This window comes from Etheostoma spectabile, chromosome 3 (assembly GCF_008692095.1).
Source record: "Etheostoma spectabile isolate EspeVRDwgs_2016 chromosome 3, UIUC_Espe_1.0, whole genome shotgun sequence".
NCBI lineage: Eukaryota > Metazoa > Chordata > Actinopteri > Perciformes > Percidae > Etheostoma > Etheostoma spectabile.
This window is the reverse complement of record NC_045735.1, coordinates 28,382,653-28,402,653: the sequence shown is the minus strand read 5'-3', so window position 1 is coordinate 28,402,653 and position 20,001 is coordinate 28,382,653. Positions and strand designations below refer to the sequence as shown.

At 41.7% G+C, this 20,001-nt stretch overlaps 2 protein-coding genes across 4 annotated transcripts in view; one reads left to right on the top strand and one right to left on the bottom strand.

The window, feature by feature from the left end:
- The window catches only part of ppm1lb (protein phosphatase, Mg2+/Mn2+ dependent, 1Lb), a 43,153-nt gene extending 26,321 nt beyond the window's left edge, over positions 1-16,832 (bottom strand). The window contains exon 1 of the mRNA XM_032509878.1: positions 15,910-16,832. Coding sequence (XP_032365769.1) covers positions 15,910-16,308 — 399 coding nt within the window. The 5' untranslated portion in view covers positions 16,309-16,832. The remainder of the gene's footprint in view (positions 1-15,909) is intronic.
- A 1,448-nt stretch (positions 16,833-18,280) lies between these two features.
- nmd3 (NMD3 ribosome export adaptor) overlaps positions 18,281-20,001 on the top strand; it is an 11,260-nt gene continuing 9,539 nt past the window's right edge. The window contains exons 1-3 of one of the 3 annotated variants that reach the window (XM_032510319.1): positions 18,281-18,379; positions 18,749-18,844; positions 19,840-19,974. In XM_032510319.1, the coding sequence (XP_032366210.1) occupies positions 18,801-18,844; positions 19,840-19,974 (179 nt within the window). In that variant the 5' untranslated portion in view covers positions 18,281-18,379; positions 18,749-18,800. The remainder of the gene's footprint in view (positions 18,380-18,748; positions 18,845-19,839; positions 19,975-20,001) is intronic. The other 2 variants (XM_032510325.1, XM_032510327.1) reach the window with 2 other exon arrangements.

Here is a 20,001-nt window from a genome sequence, read left to right as displayed (position 1 = left end):
TTTTTTTTAAAACAAGATGGCCATGTCTTTAATATTGACTTGCAGCGGGAAAGATGTGCACAATATGGTCGGTCTGATTTGCAGTGAAGATCAACTTTATTTATATTACAGCACAGTATTGGTCGAGACTACAGACAGCCACAACATGTAAAATACTACTCCAATAACATCAAAATAAGCTCATGGATCTTTTTACAGCCGCCATGCAGGAAATTGCATTGCCAAACTGTTTAAACTGCAGGGAAGGACCAAAATTTTGGACATGCAAGAAATCCTTCTGATCGTCCAACAGCCAGATTGTTGCCCGCTCAAGCAATTAATCACACACCGCAACCTCCTAAAACTGGACGTCAAACGACAGCAAATCTAGCAGAGATTAATCTCCATTTTGACATAAGTCAAGGTTGACCAATTCGGGCCATAAAGTCAGGCAAAATTTGTAGTTTCTGCCCAGTTTAACAGGTTTTCAGCATGAACTAGGAAGTTATAAATTCTCCCATGTTATCAGATTAAACATATTTTCCTTGGCAAGACTTTTAAAATTCCTCTTATGGGGCGCCCGGATAGCTCAGTTGGTAGAGCGGGCGCCCGTATATGGAGGTTTACTCCTTGACGCAGAGGGTCTGGGGTTAGACTTCATCCTGTGGTACTCTGCTGCATGTCATTCCTCTCTCTACCCCCCTTTCATGTCCTCAGCTGTCAAAATAAAAGCTGAAAATGCCCCAAAAAATAATCTTAAAAAAGAAAATACCTCTTATGGTTTTTTTTATTTTAAAATAAAAAAAAGGGAGAGATGCCATTTCAATTTCCCAGAGTCCAAGACGACATATACAGGTTGCTTGCGTCATCTGACAAAATCCGAAACCCAATGATATTCAGTTTACCATTAAATATGACCAAAAAAAATGCCAAATCCTCATATTTTAAAAGCTGTTACCAGGAAAGAAATATGAATTGCTTGTCGAGAAAAGTAACAAAATCCTCTTCTGAATGTTGACTATTTTATTAATTGACTCATCATTTCCGCTTTAAATATGATAATACAGTGTCGTGCAGACACCTGATGATTACTTGAAATGCAGATTGAGTTGTCAAAGTTGTTGACTTCCGACAGACTCTTGCCACCATGAGGCACACTGCAGCACACTCTGCCAAGTGCCGCTTCCCCAGTCTTGAGTCGACAGCTTCCTGGACTCCATTCATCCCTTCCTGTGTCCATCCATTCATGAGCGCTCTCATCTCCATACAGCTGGCTTCTTTGGCACAACAACTCTTTCAATTAAGCAACACTGCACACATGAAAAATAACCCAACAGCGGGCATATGGTTTAAAGTAACTTTTCCATATTTCATTTCACATGCACCTAATTTCCATATACACATCCGGCGTGTGGAGCAGCAGCAGGCGGCAGGCCCATAATTGGGGCACCCATAAATAAGGAACAGTGAGACGGCTGAATTTCTGTAGATTTGTTTTGCAGAAGATGCATGTGTGAATAAATTGATGGCTTTTCATTTTAATAGCTCCGCACTCTGCTGGTGTCATCTGGATTACTACCTCCCTCTCACACCTTTACATTCTCCTCCCTTCACACGAGTCTTATCATCTCTCTCTTATTTATGATCATCTTCTCCAGGCCCCTCGCTCACTTGCTTATTCCAGTGCATCCATCTATCTCCTCCTCTTTTTCTTAACCTGACCCTCCTCTTTTTCCGCTGTCACTCTGTAGATAGATGTGGCATTTTATCGTGTTGATTTAAAAACTGCCGGCCTCCTCTCTTTGTCTGATTAGTGACATGGGAAAAAGCCCCACTGAAGAAAGCCACATATACAAGTGCTTTACCAAAGCCTTCATCAAGGTGTGCACACAGAGTTCATAACAAGGTGCTCCAAAACCAATCCTAACCTGTGCCCTTTGAGAATTAAGTGATATGCACTGTTGGAAATGTGACATACAGACAGCCATAAAAATGAATACTCATCTACTCCATTCACCATAAAGCTTTTGGGTTTGCGTATGCATCAGTTTATGGGACCTCCATCAATCAGAACATTGCTTTGATGGCAATGGACTCTGGATACGATGTGTTTTGGTGAGTGTGTGTGGGGACAAGGTTTTGCGTGATGAAGCTATGAATATGGGAACAACACAGTTGGGACTGGGAGATATGAGTAAGAGTAGAAAGAAGAAGAAGCTACTTTCAGCATGCGAGTCATGCCAACATCAGTCTGTGTGACATGCTTGTCCCTTCCTACACTGGCTGAGAGAAACGGATGTCTCTGAAAGAAAAAAAAAATCTGATTCAGGATCCATGTGTCTTCAACACTATTATTTGATCTGCAAAAGAAAACAAGGCACCGCCGGAACGCAAATCAGTTACAGTCTGGAAGCGGTACAACAAAATTCTCACTGGCTCAGTGACCCGCTGAAGTTAATTTTCCTTTATTTATACCTTAAACTTGACTAACTCCCTCAGGTCAAATTAATTTAGGAAGTAAACAGTATAATGATGAGGGGGGTGATGATGACACATGCTGCTCCATGATGGTTCAAATCTTCTGTACAGCCAAGTTCCCATACAACATAATGAGGAAAGGATGTGTAGCCAAAGACCGAACCCAGTGCCCACTTTCCAAAACAATCCCAAACGCTGCCCATTACAGCTCAGAACTAAACCGTGGGCATTTGGGCTGGCCACATTCAATACGCTTTACGTAGAACGCATCAAACAACTCTGCTTTTAATATAGTCCAGCTAATATATTGAATCGGCACTTATATGAATAAGCTTCCCCACGTAGGGAATATTTTTTCACTTTTGTTCATTTTGGTTTGCAAGCTCTTGACAACTTGTACATTTGTTGTTGTGCCTGTGCAGTGAGGGAGGGCTGCAGGCGCAGCCGGCAGGCGTCAGGCCACCGGTCTCCAAGGCAGCCCAGTTTCGGCAGCAGGTGCTGCATCATAATGGAGCAGACCCAGTCCAGTTTGGCCTGCTCACTATTTCCAGCCTTAGACACCACTGCCCCCCAAGGGATTTTCTGCTAGGAATAGAAGGATATCTCGGCCTTTGCTGCATCATTTTATTCTCCATTCTTTAGTTTTTCACAGGTCTCCCAACTTTATGGAGGTGCTTCAGGTTGCCCTTTCCCCCCTTATCTGATCTGATGGTCTACCTATAACAGGTTGTTCTATGTTGTACAGGTTAAAGCACTTTGAAGCTAATTTGTGGTTTTGGGCTGAAAAATAACATTGACTTGACAGTGCTTAGCAAGAATACTCTTTAAAAGGCTTTATTAAATCTTACCAATAGCATGTCAATATCAACACTAAAACAAAGAGGGAAAGTGCAACGAGAGGTGAATTTAGCTATTGAGGCACTTCTTGACTCTTCTTGTGTTAGGCATTTTTCCTAGAAGAATTATTGAAACAATTGCCAAAATAGCTGCCAATTATTTTCCCACAATCGTCTAATTGATTAATCGATTCAATTAATCAATCAAATTGTTTCAGCTTTAGTCAGGACTCCCTTGTTTTGCAAGACAAATCAATGTAATGTTAAGTGGTGTCATGAAAGTGGCATGTCACTTAATCTTTCTGTCAGTGTACATGCATCTACAGAGTCCCAAAGGGACCGACTCTGTCAGGACTCGGTTTTCTGTCTGTCAGTCTGTAAGAACTAGGAGATGACTCCAAAACCATATGCACTGTAGTGCTGCAGAGTGCGTCCCATCTTCAGAAGACATTATGATTTTGGTTGTGTGTGTTAGTATGCGTTTGCATATGTAGGTGTGTTGTAAAGTAAAAGTCATGGACTCCCCTCAGGACTGGAGGCAGCAGCCTCTTTAATATTTCAGAGCAGTGATAAATAAGTCAGACAAACTGCAGAGAGATAAGGTGACTCTGCGGGTAGGGGCTGAGGAGGGGGGGGATAAGGGAGACAGAGGTAGAAAAGGAGAAGAATGGAAATGGATATAGCGAGGTGGAGAGAGATATATGAGGTAATAGAGCAAAAGGTCAGAGAAGACATGAAGAAAGGGAATGGGGAAAACAGAAAATACTTCTTATTCTACAAAAGGCTTACCAGACACCATTGGCAAAAAAAAGGGAAATATCTGATATATCATATATCTTACTATTAACATTTTACCACACCAGGAACAGTTACCAGTAACACGGATCAAAACCCAAAAACCTGTGTAGTACAATAGTCCAAACGTGTGTGTGTGTGAAGAGTGAGTGTGAGTGTGCGTATGGAGTAACAGAAATGGTCCATTAGCTTATAGTGAAAGAACTCTAAACAGTTCAGTGTTATTACAAAATCGCATATTGCATGTGCAAGGTTAGCTGTGTGTGTGTGTGTGTGTGTGTGTGTGTGTGTGTGTGTGTGTGTGTGTGTGTGTGTGTGTGTGTGTGTGTGTGTGTGTGTGTGTGTGTGTGTGTGTGTGTGTGTGTGTGTGAGACCTGGAGACACTCAGGGTGAATGACAGATTTTCATTTATAAAGACAAAAGAGATCAGAGGGGGGATCGGAAGGAGATAAATTAGAGAAGAGATAAGTTAGAGTGGATGAAGAGGAGGAGAAGAGAAGGAAGGAAAGCAGACACAGTGACTGTAGGGAGAAGGTCAACAGAGAGAGAGCAAGTGTGAGAGAGAAGATAAAAAACAGAGGAAAGAGTTAGAAAAGTATGTCATTCTTTCTCAGGGGAGGAACTGGTGCCGTGGCCTTCAATCTGACAGGCGTATGATCAAGAGATGAAAAGACCTGCACTGGAACTTCACACAATCCAACTCACAGCACGTTGTACAGTTACAGTATGTTTAGCCTCTATCTGTCAACGCTTTGCTTCACACGGACTCTTTAAGCCTCTGAATCTCCACAAACTCTTTGTCTAACATCAGTTATACTGCAAGCCTGAAAAATTCTTAAGGCTATAAGGGCAAGGCAAACATCCCAGCATTCATGGTTTTATCCCCATAGAATAACTTCTTACCTGCCTTTTCTCTACTGTTTCCCTGCCTTTTCTTTACCTTTCAGCAGCTTTAAGCTCCTTCCGTTACTATCTTCATTTACACCTTTGACAGCCTGTAGCATTTGTACTTCTTGGGCTGATTTGTCAATCCCTCTCTTTTCTCCTCTCCTTCCCCCCTCTGTCCTCCTCTAGCCTGACCCGACTGAGGGCACTTATCATCCATGCCATCGTTTTCCTCTCCTCTCACCCTCAATGAAGGGTCTCTCCTCCTCTGAGCAGCTGTAGAGCTGTAATCTATGCTGTTGGAAAAGGTCATTCAATCAACTCAGGAGGAGAGCAACAAACTGATTTCTCCGGATAACAAATGCTTGCAGGTGAACACATGCACTAAATGGAGGAGGACATCTAAACATATCCAACAGGAAGGGAAGAGGAATTAATTTGGGAAATAAATAAATACAGACGAGTGGGAGACAGATAGTGGAAAAAAAGAAAGTGAATCCATGGAGAGAACATATAGTCCCAATCTCCCAAGTGGGATTAGTGTAAATCTAATCTTCCCCGCTGTCTCTTCGACTCCTTTTAGCCTCGGCTTAGAGGCGCTCTCAGGAAGAGAGCTGGGATCCTAAGAGCCTTGAGCTGTTAGCATTAGCTCACATCACCGTAAGCTTCCTCTGCACCACGCTAATCAATTACCAGCCCTGCTTATCTGGTTCTTAACTTCCCATCCTTTCCAAGCCATAACCCGCCTGTGACCCTCAGCACACACAAAAGCCCCTTTAACTGAGACCCATTACCAACACACTGGATTGAATGTATACTATATCTGTTGTCCTAAAGGGTAGCACGCTAACATATGTGGCAGTTAAAAATCATTACATCAGCACATTATCCAACAAGCATATTTATCACAATAATGCCTAATGCCTTTGAATGGACATTGGAATTTTTTAATGACATTTTATTACCAAGCAGTCAATCAAGAAATTGATTGGCAGATTAATCATTCATGAAAATGATTACACTCTAAAAGTGCATGTTGTCCTGTAAAAAAGGAGTAGTTTTCATTTTTATATGGACCAATTGTTTACATTTACTTTCCAGTACAACGAATGGTGTTGGATTAACGTATTTACAGTAAAAGAACTAATAATGTATAAGCAATGACTATAGCTCTCAACTGGACAAAAATAGAGGCACATGCAATTGGTGCTTGGATCAAGAATATGGCGCAATGTATGTCCATGGAAAGATCAACATGTATATTAAAAGACAAATTGGGGGTGTATGAGGAAATGTCTTAACAAAAATCATTAAAAATATTGTTGTTTTTAAAGATTTTTTTGGGCTCTTCCGCCTTTAATGGACAGGACAGCAAAATGCGAAAGGGGAGAAAGTGGGGGGGGGGAATATGCACAGGAAATTGTCAGAGGTCGGACTCAAACCTTGGACCTCTGCATCAAGGCATAAACCTCAAAGTATACTGTATGTGTGCCTGCTCTACCTATTGAGCCAACCCGGCCACATTAAAAAACAAAAAAAACAAAAAACTGAAAATACTGTGTGCTTTATCTCAATGTTAGCATTTACTACTGGTGTGCACGGAGTACAATGGTGATTTTAAATTAGCACTGTACTAAAATGTTTCATATCAGCAAATGCTTTGATGTTAACAGGAAATGTGTGTCGGAGCAATTGGAGCCTACGAACAACCCATTTCTGATTTTCTAAATGAGGCCAGCGATACCTCCAGAGGCCACAAACATTACGTTTTGGCAGCCAGTAGATAGTATATTACAGATTGGGACGAGGCTAAGTGCAGGGTTTACACTCAGCTTGCCAGTTGTGGCCTTCAGCCACTGTTGACTTGGTTCAGGATAACACACAAAAGGTCGGACAAATCCAGATTGGAATCAACTTTAAATCCCATCGAAAGATTAACTTTACTTACTGCAGTTGCCCTGATGAACATGTGGTCGTTGTCTGCAATCTATTTGCAAATTGCCCTCAATCTTCTCAAACTTCTTCATCCCTTCTCCGGGTTTTGTCTTTTTCATTATCTCTCCAACCTCATCAGCATTCTCTTTTGGACCAACAACTTTATCTAGCCCTTACACAGCAGATGGTTCACCAGAAACCCTTAACAGTGTTAGATTGCTCCGGCACCACCCTTCTCAATAAATGACCTGAAAAAAGGAGGGAACCACAGAGGAAAACAACAGGATGAAAAAACTGTGCTCACAAGGGTCATAAATCTCAAGGGGCCATAATCAACAGTACATGGCAGAAATCAAGCAAGACCCTGGGATACAAACAATCACACACACGCGCACACGCACGCATGCACACACTATCACCTTGTTCTTTTCCTCCAGTTTGTTCAGACATTTGCACATCTGTGTGTGCATAAGATCCTTCTCCCTCCCAATGTCAATCACAAATGAATGACATGATGTGGAGTCCAATTCTGACTTATCCCGCGAGCCTTTGTGAAAGTGTAAATTAAAGACAACTTGGCCAGGATTGGTCCACCGCAGAGTGTATTTAAAGGTGTATAGCTCACAGTGAATAGAAACCATGTGCGAATATCGAACAATTATATCGGCTGCATTCCTCCTGTCTGGATGGATTGATGTCTGGAAGGCTGTGAAGCACGTGTGCGGCAGACCGGCTCCAGAATGCAAACTTTGAACATACACCAACATGTGATAGTAGACTCATACATTCAGAGTAAGTTATGATAGAAAAATCAATCTACAGCTGAAAAGCATACTTTGAAATGTTTCATTTTTTCTGACAGAAAGTGTTAGACATTTTAAAACGATCGAATGGGTTATGTCCAACTTGTGGAAATGACAGTGACCGACAAACACAACCAGGAGGCCTGTTTCCGTTTAGAAGGATGCACCTGCCCTACCCACAGGCCCATCTGGCCAGCAACAAGAGAGTAAGAGCCACGACTGCGAGCGTTACAAAAATCACGGCCCAGTCTCTTCGCACACACAATCACGCCAATGTCGCTAACTCTGAACAGCTGCGACCTGCTACCTTCTCTCAGCCAACATTCTTCTCCCGCGCTCCTTTACTGCCAAGACAGCGAGCAGGCAAACTCCAACTGACTCATCTATTTTTTCAATCACACGTAGACAAACAAACAACTGTGGAGCTGGCATACAGACTTAGGCTCCTATAGTCAGATTAAAATGGTAGACGACAAAAAACAAAAATGCATTCTTTCATTTTACATAACTGCCTTCTACGTGAAGAATGCCCCCTTTCAAAACAAGCCGTAGATTAGACCAAGCAGCCCAGTCCATTCCAGCCATGTGATGTGATTTAGAGACTACAGCTACAGACCAAAAACACACATAAGACTGTACAGTCTAATTGCATTGCTTTGGACAAATATAGTACTGCTCTAGGTGAGCATTATGCATTCAGAGCCAGACTTGTAGCTTTGCAATGTCTACAATTGGATTTTAAACCTCCACTTCAAACACAATCAACATGCTTGGCATCTACATAGGGAACACATCACATGGGGTAGGAGAGTGTGGCAACCAGCCGAAGCAAGGGTGGACTCAGTGGGGAGTGGGGATATGCTATCATGGGGCGACAGCTGGTTGACATTGCCTTGGAGACGTTGACATGGGCTATTCATTCACTGCTAAACCCCTAAGAGAGAGGAGATGGAGGGAGGATGGACAAATAGGTGAAAAGAGCAAACGGGGTGCTGTGGGGTGACAACGGGGCGGGATTGGGGGTGGGGGTTGGCAACCAATCACAACAGCTCCATTACCGGGCCCACTTTTCAGCACCATGTCAGCTCAAACTAGCCCCACTGGGAAAGGAGTGGGCAAAGGGGGAGAAGGACAAAGAGCAGCTAAACACCACGAAGCTCCAACTTCGCAAACAATTTTCCACACAAGATCTCAAAAAAATGTTAACATACGATGATATGGGAGGTACAATGACATTGTGGCTTCCTTCTGCTTGGAGGTGCGTGTATATATTTAGTCAGGGGGGTTTAGCGCAAGTGTTTGACAGTAAGTGTATTCAATTATTGAGCAGTCTCTGCCAGCAGGGAAGGACAGCACACTGAGGTTAAAGAAGACACTATTATCCGGTGCTACATGCTGTTGCAAACACGCGCACACAATCCTGTCACACAGACAATAAACCCTATAAAACAAGAGAAGCACATGCTCTGTTTGACCTCCTAAAGGCCTTTATAGAAAGAAGGTTTTTACAAGCTAAGACACACAGAGACAAATATTAAAACTAATGGATTTTTGTTAAAATGGCATTTATTTTATGGAAAAGGATGACAGTGGAAAACAAGAGACTACAGATGACATGAACGTTGCTTGACAGTCAACAGCCCCATTCATCCATTTATTTCACTCTGTGACTCCACTCCTCAGTCGCTCCCAGACAGTCCTGTCTCTAGCATGAAAACAAACCTTGCCAATGAGGACTAATTACCAGAAGTTCAGAGGACGTTTCAACAGAATGCTCAAGCTCTGCGGTCTCTTCTCTGGTGCACTAGTATTTTCCAGCAGAACAGGACTTCCCATCTGCTTTCCACTTTCTGCTTCATTTGACATCAAGAAGGGGCTTAAATGTTGAGCATCAGCTTTCGCCACAAGTGACAGAAGTGGATACAGAATGATAACAGATTTTGCTAATCCTCATTAATTAATTCCTTTTTTTGCCCCGTACGGTTAAAGTGCAGAGTAAACTGCTGCAACTGCCGGGACCTCCGTCCTACTCATGAACACTTCAGTGTATGATTGCTTAGCCCTGCTGCAGATGCTTCAGCCCGGTGGTGTAACTCCATCCTGCAGAGCAAATCTGCTAGTCCTAGTCATGTCATGGTTTATAGAAGGGAATAAATTTGGTTGATGAAACCAGATTTTATGTCCTTAAACTGGTAATGACTGATTTTTTGGCCACATGGGGGCAGCAGAAACTAGCTGTGAACACACAGCACGACATAGTATCATCTTTTAAGATATGGCAAACTTGAAAGTAAATTGTTACATCAAGCAAATATGGAGCAAGATTAATAATTTATTTGGAGTTCAGCTTGTGACCACTTGATGAATATTCACTCTCTTTTAGCTCTGTTTTGGTCTCCCAACTCTTAAGGGAAATACCTGGCTCTTTAGCAGCTAAATGTTCCACTGTGTTCACCAACTACTTGCCAACTGCGCCTGTCTTGAGGTTTGATGTTGGGTAGGTAGTGTACAGTGAGTTTTTAGAGGCGGCCCTGGCTGAAAAATTAATCACAATAGCAAAGTTGTAGGCTATAAAACCAAACAATGAGCCAAAGGAAGCTATAAAGCTCTGTACAGCTGACGGAAACTGCAGATTCAAATGATAATTATGTTGGTTATTCACTAAAGAGAAGCCCTTTCACATAAAAGTAGTCACAGGTTCAATTTTCAATAACAAAATATTGATTATAGCCACTTTAACAGTTCTAAAACTGTATTGAATGAGTTTCCATAAAAAAATCGGTATTTTTCAGAAACTTGCTGAATGCACTGATTGAGCACGTAATGTAAAATAGTGTGAGGCAGGTGTCTGGTCCTGATAGGCCTTTGGCATTTCTGTCTCAGTCGCAGTGAAGTTGTCTCTCCCTAGAAAACCAGATAACACCAAACTGACCCGCTCATCTCAGTGCGAGACCTCAACGTCCATGAAGGAGAAGCCCCTTCTCACACACACACACACACACACACACACACACACACACACACACACACACCACACAACACACCCACACACACCCACACACACACACACACACACACACACACACACACACACACACACACACACACACACTTTCTCTAATCCTGTAATGCCAACAGTGCAGTTAGTCACATGCGGGCTTTCTTTCATCTCTCGAGTGAGAGCAAACTCTGAAAGGAATTCAAACTGCCTAGAATATACCTACCCTATACTTCTGGAGTAAACGCAAACACATTCAAATATCTCAAATTCGGACACCAGCCTTTCTCACTATAAAATGTCCTTTATTGTGAAGTGGCAAAGAAAGGTGATCTATGCTGCACCACTGCTTTAAATGCTCCCAAAGTCCCGTCTACTCTGTAATTCAAGAAATGAATAATGAAGCTAAAACTAAAATGGCCATTCAGCCTGAATATGAGGCAAAGGTGAACGAAGGACAAGCTAGGAGCTGAATACAGACAGAGAGGATCCCTCTAAAAATGCTAATCGTCCTTGTGGTGTTATCATTTTTCTTCTACTTCTTTACTTGGCGCTCTCCCATCGCCTCCTACACAGTAAGAGACTATATATCTATCACAACCCACTCCAAAACAAACACCGCAGATCAAAAACTACATGAAAAAGTGAGCCCTGATAGACTGAGAAATCAACAGAACAAACAGAACCCCCCCCCCTCCTCCTTGTAGAGAATGTATTCTCTGTATTCTAAAGTTGACAGTAAGGCAGGGAGGAGAGAGTTCGGCTGACTCTCTACATGCCATTCAGTAACAAATGGGGGTGCTGTCGTTATATGGATAGAGAGCCCAGGGTTATCACTTTCAGCAGGTTATTCCCATGTGTCAGCTAAAAATCAATCTCCATTTAACAAATAAACCCCCCCCCCCCGAGCCCATTATTTGATATATGGCTGAGTATGCCGCTGGATGTGTTCACATTAAACACTGATTTTCAACACTTGAAAATGTAATTTGCGTTGGGGTGTGCAAGTGGGTGTGTGGTACGGAGAGATAGAGAACGAAAAAAAGGGAGCTTTCCACGTGTGATTTAGCACTGACTGATGGTGTATCTGGTTATAATCTGCCTTAACTTTCTATCCTCCAACATGCTGAACTCACAGCCTGGGATTTGAATGTGTTTATTTTGCACAATAAAATCAAGACAACAGTAACACAACTACTCTTTTACATCTGCTTCCTGCAATAACGACAATGACGATGTATTACTACTAGGGGTGGGAAAAATGATTGATTCTTAGATGCATCACGATTGTCTCTTGTTTTTTTTTTTAGATGTGTTGATTTTTAATTAAAAGTTACTGTCTCCAGACAAATCAGAAAATAGAAGGACTGAAAGAGGATGTGATAATCAACTTAGACTTTAGGCAAGAGTCTAGAAAATACACACACACTAAAATGGCCAAAAGGAGAAAAAAAAGTTTTGTATACACACATGATCATAAATGTTACATAAAATAATTAGGCAAAACACACATATAGACTGTTCATCTAGTTTATCACATTACATCTGACCACCTCATGTTTCATGTTCTAAGAAGCCAGTTCTCCACCTTTGAACAGCTGAGTCTCTGACATGGGAGATTACTGAGAGAGAAGGTGACTTTCACAAGCATGTCTGAGGCTTAAGCATGGAATGACTACAAAATAAAACCCTCAGTAGACACAACGTTTCATTAAAACTTGTGTGACAAATACTGTATACAGCATATGTCAAAATCTAAGCTTTGTCTAGGAAGTGATTAGCAAACTGTGGGTAACAAACAGATTTATATTTACTGTATATTTTCAAAATCACGCATTGAAATGTACAAATTGTTGCATCGAGATGCATCGATAATCGATAAATGCCAAGAGATCCTCCCCTAATTACTAGTCTGTTACAGAAGGCAAGAGAGGAAATCTGAATCGCCAGCAGGACAAGGATGAAGCTTTAATTTATTGCAATCACAGATTCTAAACAGAAAAACTTATTACTTTAGTACATTTTTAAGAACATACCAAATGCCAAACATTACCTATTTTCACCCTCTCAATTATGAGTATGAGCGGCTTTTCTTTGTCTTACAAAGTAATAATAATAATAACGCATACTTTATTATTCCAGCAAGGGGAAATTACAATGTACACTCTGTTGTTATTACACACAGGCCCCGCACTACACACACATGCTCAGTACCTAGACATGCACTAATTGGAGAAATGTCAGAGTGGGGGGGGCTGTCTATAGAAAGGCAACCCGAGCAGTTGGGGGTTTGGTGCCTTGCTCAAGAGCACCTTGGCAGTGCCCAGAAGGTGAACTGGCACTTTTCCAACTACCAGTCCACCACCATACTTTGGCCCGTATGGGGACTTGAACCAGCAACCCTCCGGTTCCCAACGCCCTCTACTAACTAAGCTACTACCACCCAACCACCAATTTTTATATTTGATATATTTTTATATATTTTATGGATTAATCAAGAAAATAATCAGCGTATTAATCCGTAATTAAAAATAATCATTGGTTGCTGACCTAATTAATTGCATTAGGATCCACTACCGCTTCCCTTGATGTTTATGTTAATAATCTGCTCTAATTAGTTGGCACACTCACCCCAGTGGATTATTTTACATTTCTGTCTATTACAGGCTTTGCAAACAGCTTCTAAGACCTGTTGATGTGGATGCAAAGTCTTGGGTGCTAGATGGAAGTTGACACGAGTCCAACATTTCTTTAATGACTGTGTTGTGTGTTTGGGATGAGCAGAGTGTGTGTGTAGAGGGAAATGGAAGGGGCTGACACCTCACTAACTAGCCAGCTGAGGCAGCCAGTATTCCTGGTGTAGCCTTGGGCTTCAATGCTCTCTGGCCAACAAGAAAAAGAAAAAAAAAAAAAAACACTTTATATATATATATATATATATATATATATATATATATATATATATATATATCTAGATTCGCTAAAGAGAAGATGTTGTTTTTGAAGGCTGCTGTCTGGCAACCATTTCACACACTTCAAAAGAGGGCGTGGGAATGGAAACAGACCAAATTGTTGCCCATGGACATGCAGTGACAAAACAGCTTCTCGCCTACGTGGGCAAATCTGAGCCCTCTCTTCTTGCTCTTACTCTCACCATAGATGCTCTCCCACTCGTTTTCTCTCATTTTTCTGTAACATACTGTATATACAAACATGTAGTTCCTATTTATTTCTTCTAGTCTCTTAACCATACGTGTGGGAGCTGCAGCAAAGCTTACAGGTTCGGTCACCAGTCTCCAAAAAAAAGGAACTCCAGAGAGAGAAGAAGAAGGAAAAAGGCCGCAGGGAAAAACAATTCAATGACCACTTTGGTCACAAGCTGCAGCAGTCAGCACCGCGGCCTAAAATTTAATTTCCCCTAAAAGAACAGCTATCCTCTATGCCTGTGGCTGCCTATTTTTAGCATGTTATCGTACAGCCTCAATCAGACCACAGCAGTCAAACTGAAGACAGTCGCTGTCAGGCCCCAAAACCGCATGGAGCTCCTCAACAACCAGAATAGTGTGATGTTTAATGTACAAGCTGAAGCATAGAGAAGAGAAGATGAGAGACAGAGGAAAATGGGATACACTGTCACTTACAGTTTGTGTGTTTTGTGCTGTCAGATGAGGTCATGGTTTAAGTCCTGAGAAACAATGCCAGTCTTTAAGCATGCCATGACTTCATGATACATCAGTGTTCTCATGTTCCCATCTAACCATGGTGCCATCTCAAATGCTCTTTGTCCCTTCAACTGACAACTTTTATTTTTAAGGGTTGCGTGCTTTGTAAAGCGTTTTCCTTGCTGCCCTGGACGCACTACCACATTCATGTTGAAGAACATAAGTTAGCACCAAGGACGCAGAAAGAAAATGACATCATTCCTTAGCTGCAAACAAATATTGACTTGAGGGGGGCAGTGTCAAACAAATCCGTGATCTAATGAACCACTTCAGTTACGCTTTGCTCATAGTATTGAGCTCAGCTATAGCTACATGTATATGCCTCTCTGAAGCACCCCGATTTGAGTCGACCCTCCTCCTTCCAGCTATAATCACGTTAGACCATGGGGACTAAGCTGTCTGCATCCTAAAAAAAATGTTTTGGCAAAAAAAAAAAAAAAACATGAGGTGGATATTTTTGGAATGATGTTTAGCTGTAAATAGACAAGATGCAGTTGCCTTGCCTTTTGAAAGAGATGTGTGGTTGAATGCGTGTGCAGGGCTGTAGCAAGGAATTATGGGATCCCACGCACAGCTGGATACTCGACTCCCGCTGCACATTTTCACAAATACTCAATGACAAATGCCCAAGGCTGGATTACTAATTGCCTCCACGGCCCCAAGATCTCCAGGCTTGCAGTGCTTTACCTGGTTTGTCCTTGTATGGGAATATGCACCACTAACGCACAATATCAACTGACTTGATGAGGGCCTTAAAGTGGGCCCTTCATTACCTGACCTAAAGAAGATCTTTGTGTCAAAAAAGTAGTTTGAAGACCTTCATCATTGTAGTATTGTGCTTATGTGTTATATTCTTTAAATCAGCTCATCTTTGCCCCCCCCCCGGCCGACTGATCCAAGCCAAGGAGATTTAATTAAAATGCAATAAATCAGATCCCTCACTCACTCATTCATCAGCTGACACAAGTATTTGTTCTGAAAAGTTAAAATTGTGGCAGCTGGTCAGATAATAGGTTTAACAGCTAATTCAGCTCTGGACTTTAATCCCTTCTGACGGGCTTTATTTGACATCATTTTCAACATTTGATAAAACTATTTAATAATTCTATTTAAAAATATCTATATTCATTGTTAGATGCTGTTCTGACAAGCATAGCCTACTTTCATCTTAAAAATGCCCTTTTCAAAGACTATTTTGGCCCGCTCCACTTTGTCTCACTTGTGGATTTAATACATTTTAGACAGTAAACCTGACCAGACATGATAAATACAAAACACTGATATATGCACACACCTGGAGATTACTTTTAAGGCATCTTAACCCAGACACTTTAGGGGCCCCTACAGCTCAGCCTGGGGTGCATGGGTCCCCAAACAGGTGTATGTGGTGGAAAGACGTGAGAGTAATGTGGACTGGATGCCTTAAAAGACACACATACAGACAACACTTTGTCTTTATCCCCCCCCACTGTACTCACCTCTCCTCCATGGCCATCAAAAATCCCAAATATAGACGGGTGACTCTTGTTGACGACGTCGGTGAGCACCTCAAACCTGTCCTCCATGTGGTCTCGCCGGCCTTGGATGGAGTACACGGCCACGTTGTTGCTCTTGAACTCCCAGGTCTTGGAGAACTCCGCGTCCAGGACGTCCAGCCCACCGAACCGCTCGTTCTGCATCATCTCCGCCACTTTCCCCTTGACCATCTTGACCGCGTCCCGGCTGGACTTGACGATGGTCTTCACTTCGTCCGTGTGAAAGAAGTAACTCCACAGAGCCAGGCTGATACACAGGAGGAACAAGGTCTCCGGTCTGAGCAGAAAATAACGCATGATCCGACCTAGTAAAGACAGCAGGGTCATTGTATCCTCTATCATTTATTTATTTACATGCAGGAAATCGCGGCAGGTTGTGTGTCGCTCGCCCCAGCCGCAGATTTCAGTCCATCGTCGTTCGTGTGAGTGCTTTGGTAGCGGTGAAACAGACACATTTAACCAAGCGTTTCACACCGGGACACATACAGATTATACTAAAGAAGTGACACTTTAGTGCATTGTTTAGGACACACCAGGCAGAAGGTAAAGTGTTAGCTCCGACTGGTTCCCCTCTAGCACGCAGCCCCGCAGTGAGACACCAGCGGCTGTCCGTTGACCATCTGATGCGGTCCGACAACACCGACTCCCCTGGACAGAAAACGCAGGTCGCCCGTTTGGACTTCAAGTTAAGCCAGTGTCCTGGCTAAAGTACAGTTGCGGGCAGAGAAGTGTCTTCCTGGCCAGCCCCGCTAGGTTTCCCAGCTCTGAAAATAGCGGTCTGTTGAAAGCCCCACATTCCCAGCTGCCACACTGGCTGCGACTCTCTGCTGCTGACTGACTAAACTGGGGGTGCTGCCTTCAGGTGCAGCTCGCAATGTCCCTCAAACGAGTCACTGACCCAGAGACGGCAGTGTGATCACTCTCTATAGGATTACCGGAATGTATGTTGTAGCCTAAAACATGTTTCATCTTTTATAATAGCTTGGCGTGTAAAATGTCACAAATAAGTCTGTTATACGAATGGGTTCATTACGATAGGGAATTTTTGGCACAATCATGTCAGATTAACTGTGTCCCACATGTAACCTGCACGAGACCAAATTTATTGTATCATGTCTGACAAATTTCAAATAACAGAATAATTGATTTGAGTACAGAAATTTATGCAAAGCACCTTTATGCCTATTTGAAAAACAGAGGCAATTTAAAGTGCATTAGGATAATAAATGTCTCAGAACAACATGAAAAAAACGCAACAAAACGCCAAATCCAAATAGAAAGAAATGATATTAAAAAAAGAAGATAAATAGATATAATAATAAGATCATATCATCAGTATGAGTTCACTGAAATTGTATTATCCCCCAGCCCTAACCACCACCTGTCACATAAGAATTCAGCTGGAGCAGTGGAAAAAGAGTTCCAGCATCTTTACATATTGTGTTTTCATTTAATCACAAAATACTGCTCCATAGCCATTGAACTGATCCAAATGATCAATATTATTGAACTTAATTCAATTTAATTCGATTAGGTTACAGTCAGTTCTAAAAGAGTCGCATGATCGTCAATGTTCGCTCGTTTTGAGTTGAATATTTCCGACAGCACCTGAAGGCATCCAGGGAGCTGCCATACTACAGGTGCTCCAAAAACCGTGGATTATAAATTTTTCAACACAGGTTCCTAATTTTGCAAAAGTCATTATAACAATTTACATAATCAGATGGATAATCGCAAAATTTAGCACCGGATTTCCAACTTTGTTACTGCCCCAGACACGCAGAGGTCCCACCACAACCCGTTGGTGGCAATTGGGTTTTCAAAATAAGTGTTTTGTGTTTAATTAAAACTGAGCTAGATGGACATATGGAATCCTAAATCCCATTTAAATGAAGCTTACATGCTATTATAGCATGTAAGCTTCATTTAAATAGGCAATATTCAAGTTATTTATTCACTTCGAGTTTGGGGGCCTGGCCATAATGTTTAAGATAGTCATACAGTAGCCCGTTATGGCCTATGCACATAATGTTGCAGCAGGGCAGAATTTTAGATATTGGGACATGATGAAGTTTTTTCACTCTTTTTTTCTATTGTTACATTTTTATTTTATTTTAAGTAGCAACTTGTTTAAACTCACCTTATTCTAGTGTTAGATTTTTAACAGTTATATTTATATTATTGTTCAGTACTGTGAAATAGTTAATCTAACCATTAATGCCAAACATATTTTATTTAGCCTTTTATTGGCTTATTAAAATGTTTTGAAGGAATTTTATTCAGGCAGACTGGAATGGACAGTCCCGGGGTCCTTGCTGCATGACGTCGCCAAGCCTCCCTCGCTCCTCGGTGTGGAAAACGTGGAGGACTTTTTATGGTGTGTTGCGGATTTCCCATCAAAATAACTTTAGTAAGTTTTGTCATCACACGCTTGTAGCAGCTGTAGTTATCGAATACTTTTGGTTGACATTGTGTGCTTGTTTCTTCACGAATATCTTTGAGAATCACCCATAAAAACTCGCAACTTAGCCTCTAATGCTAGCTGTCTGATGCTAGCAGCGTTGACTATAGCCTGCCCTGCAACTTTTTCAATGACCTAACAGTCTTTTATAGCTGACTTTTTGTTTCTGAGTGTGAACAACAAACACATGGTGTTATAATGTGTACCTGCTGTTAGAAACAATGTAGTTACACAGTGCTCGCTACCAGCTAACGTTGGCTATTCTCTAGCAGTCTTGTTACTGTCAAAGCTGTACCTGTTAAATCTGTTATGTTTTTGTTTTCAGAAATCACAAAAATCCACTGACATACACTGACCTGTCAAGTTGACAAGAATGGAGTACATTCAAGCTCCTGCCACAAGCAGCCAGGGGAATATGTAAGTGAACAAATATAAATGGTATTTATGTCCTCGAATCTGTTGTATTGTGTAAGGCCTGTCACTAGGAGTCAATTTATACATGTTTCACTAGCAAAACACATCCTTAGCTATTAATATTGATTGCTCTGTAGTAGGCCGGCATATACAATGGCACAACCAAATGGTGTGTGCATTAAAGATATTAGTGTTACATGTGTTTGCTAAATGCTCACAAAGAGAAAAGTTTGCCTTATTGACAGATGGATTAAAGCACACACTCCTTCTTATGTTGTGGTTACAAAGACTGGCATGCTATTTCAGTACAGAGTCATTCATTTGGATAGACTTGAGATCTAGTAAAATATCATAGTAAACATTTGGCCATTTTTGTTTTCCATATTGAATATAAGCTCCTTGTACTACAGATGAAAGTATTGGTTATTGGGTAATAATCAACAGTTGATTGCAGCACAGTAGTGGATAACTAGTAAAAGTTATAAAGTACAGAACCAGGGACTGCACACTGAGATACAATGTCGCCAATCTAGCAGATGAATTTGGACAGGTTGTTGTTTGCATGTTAGTTGTCTTCTAACGTCCCACTTGGTAACACAGCAACCAGGAGGAGTTTTCTAAACAGTCTGTGATTTCAACTGCTCTAGAGCACAATGTCATTTTGACAAAACCACCGACATCTAAATGTTCATTGCTATGATTCATGAGCTCATATCAAATTGAGCTGTGTAACTATTGCATAGCATCTTAAAATAAACAGAAACCGATACCTTTTACAAAGATGGAAGAAAATGCAATACAGTAAACTGTATGCCTCGGGAACTGGTCAGCAGGAATGCAGTGGATGTTAACTTTATGAATGTTCTAAAACTCACAAAACACATTTTCTTAATTTGACCCAGAGGTATTATGCCATTGTGCATGTATAAAAAACAAATTCTGCCACATCATTTGTTTATGTCACAGAGTTTTACCAATGTCGCCTCTCTCCTCCCCAGCCTGTGCTGCACATGTGGGGTCCCCATTCCTCCCAACCCTGCCAACATGTGTGTAGCCTGCCTGCGAACTCAGGTCGACATCTCAGAAGGAATCCCCAAGCAAGTCACAGTGCACTTCTGCAAGCAGTGTGAAAGGTTTGTTTCACGCTTTTTGCTTCTTCT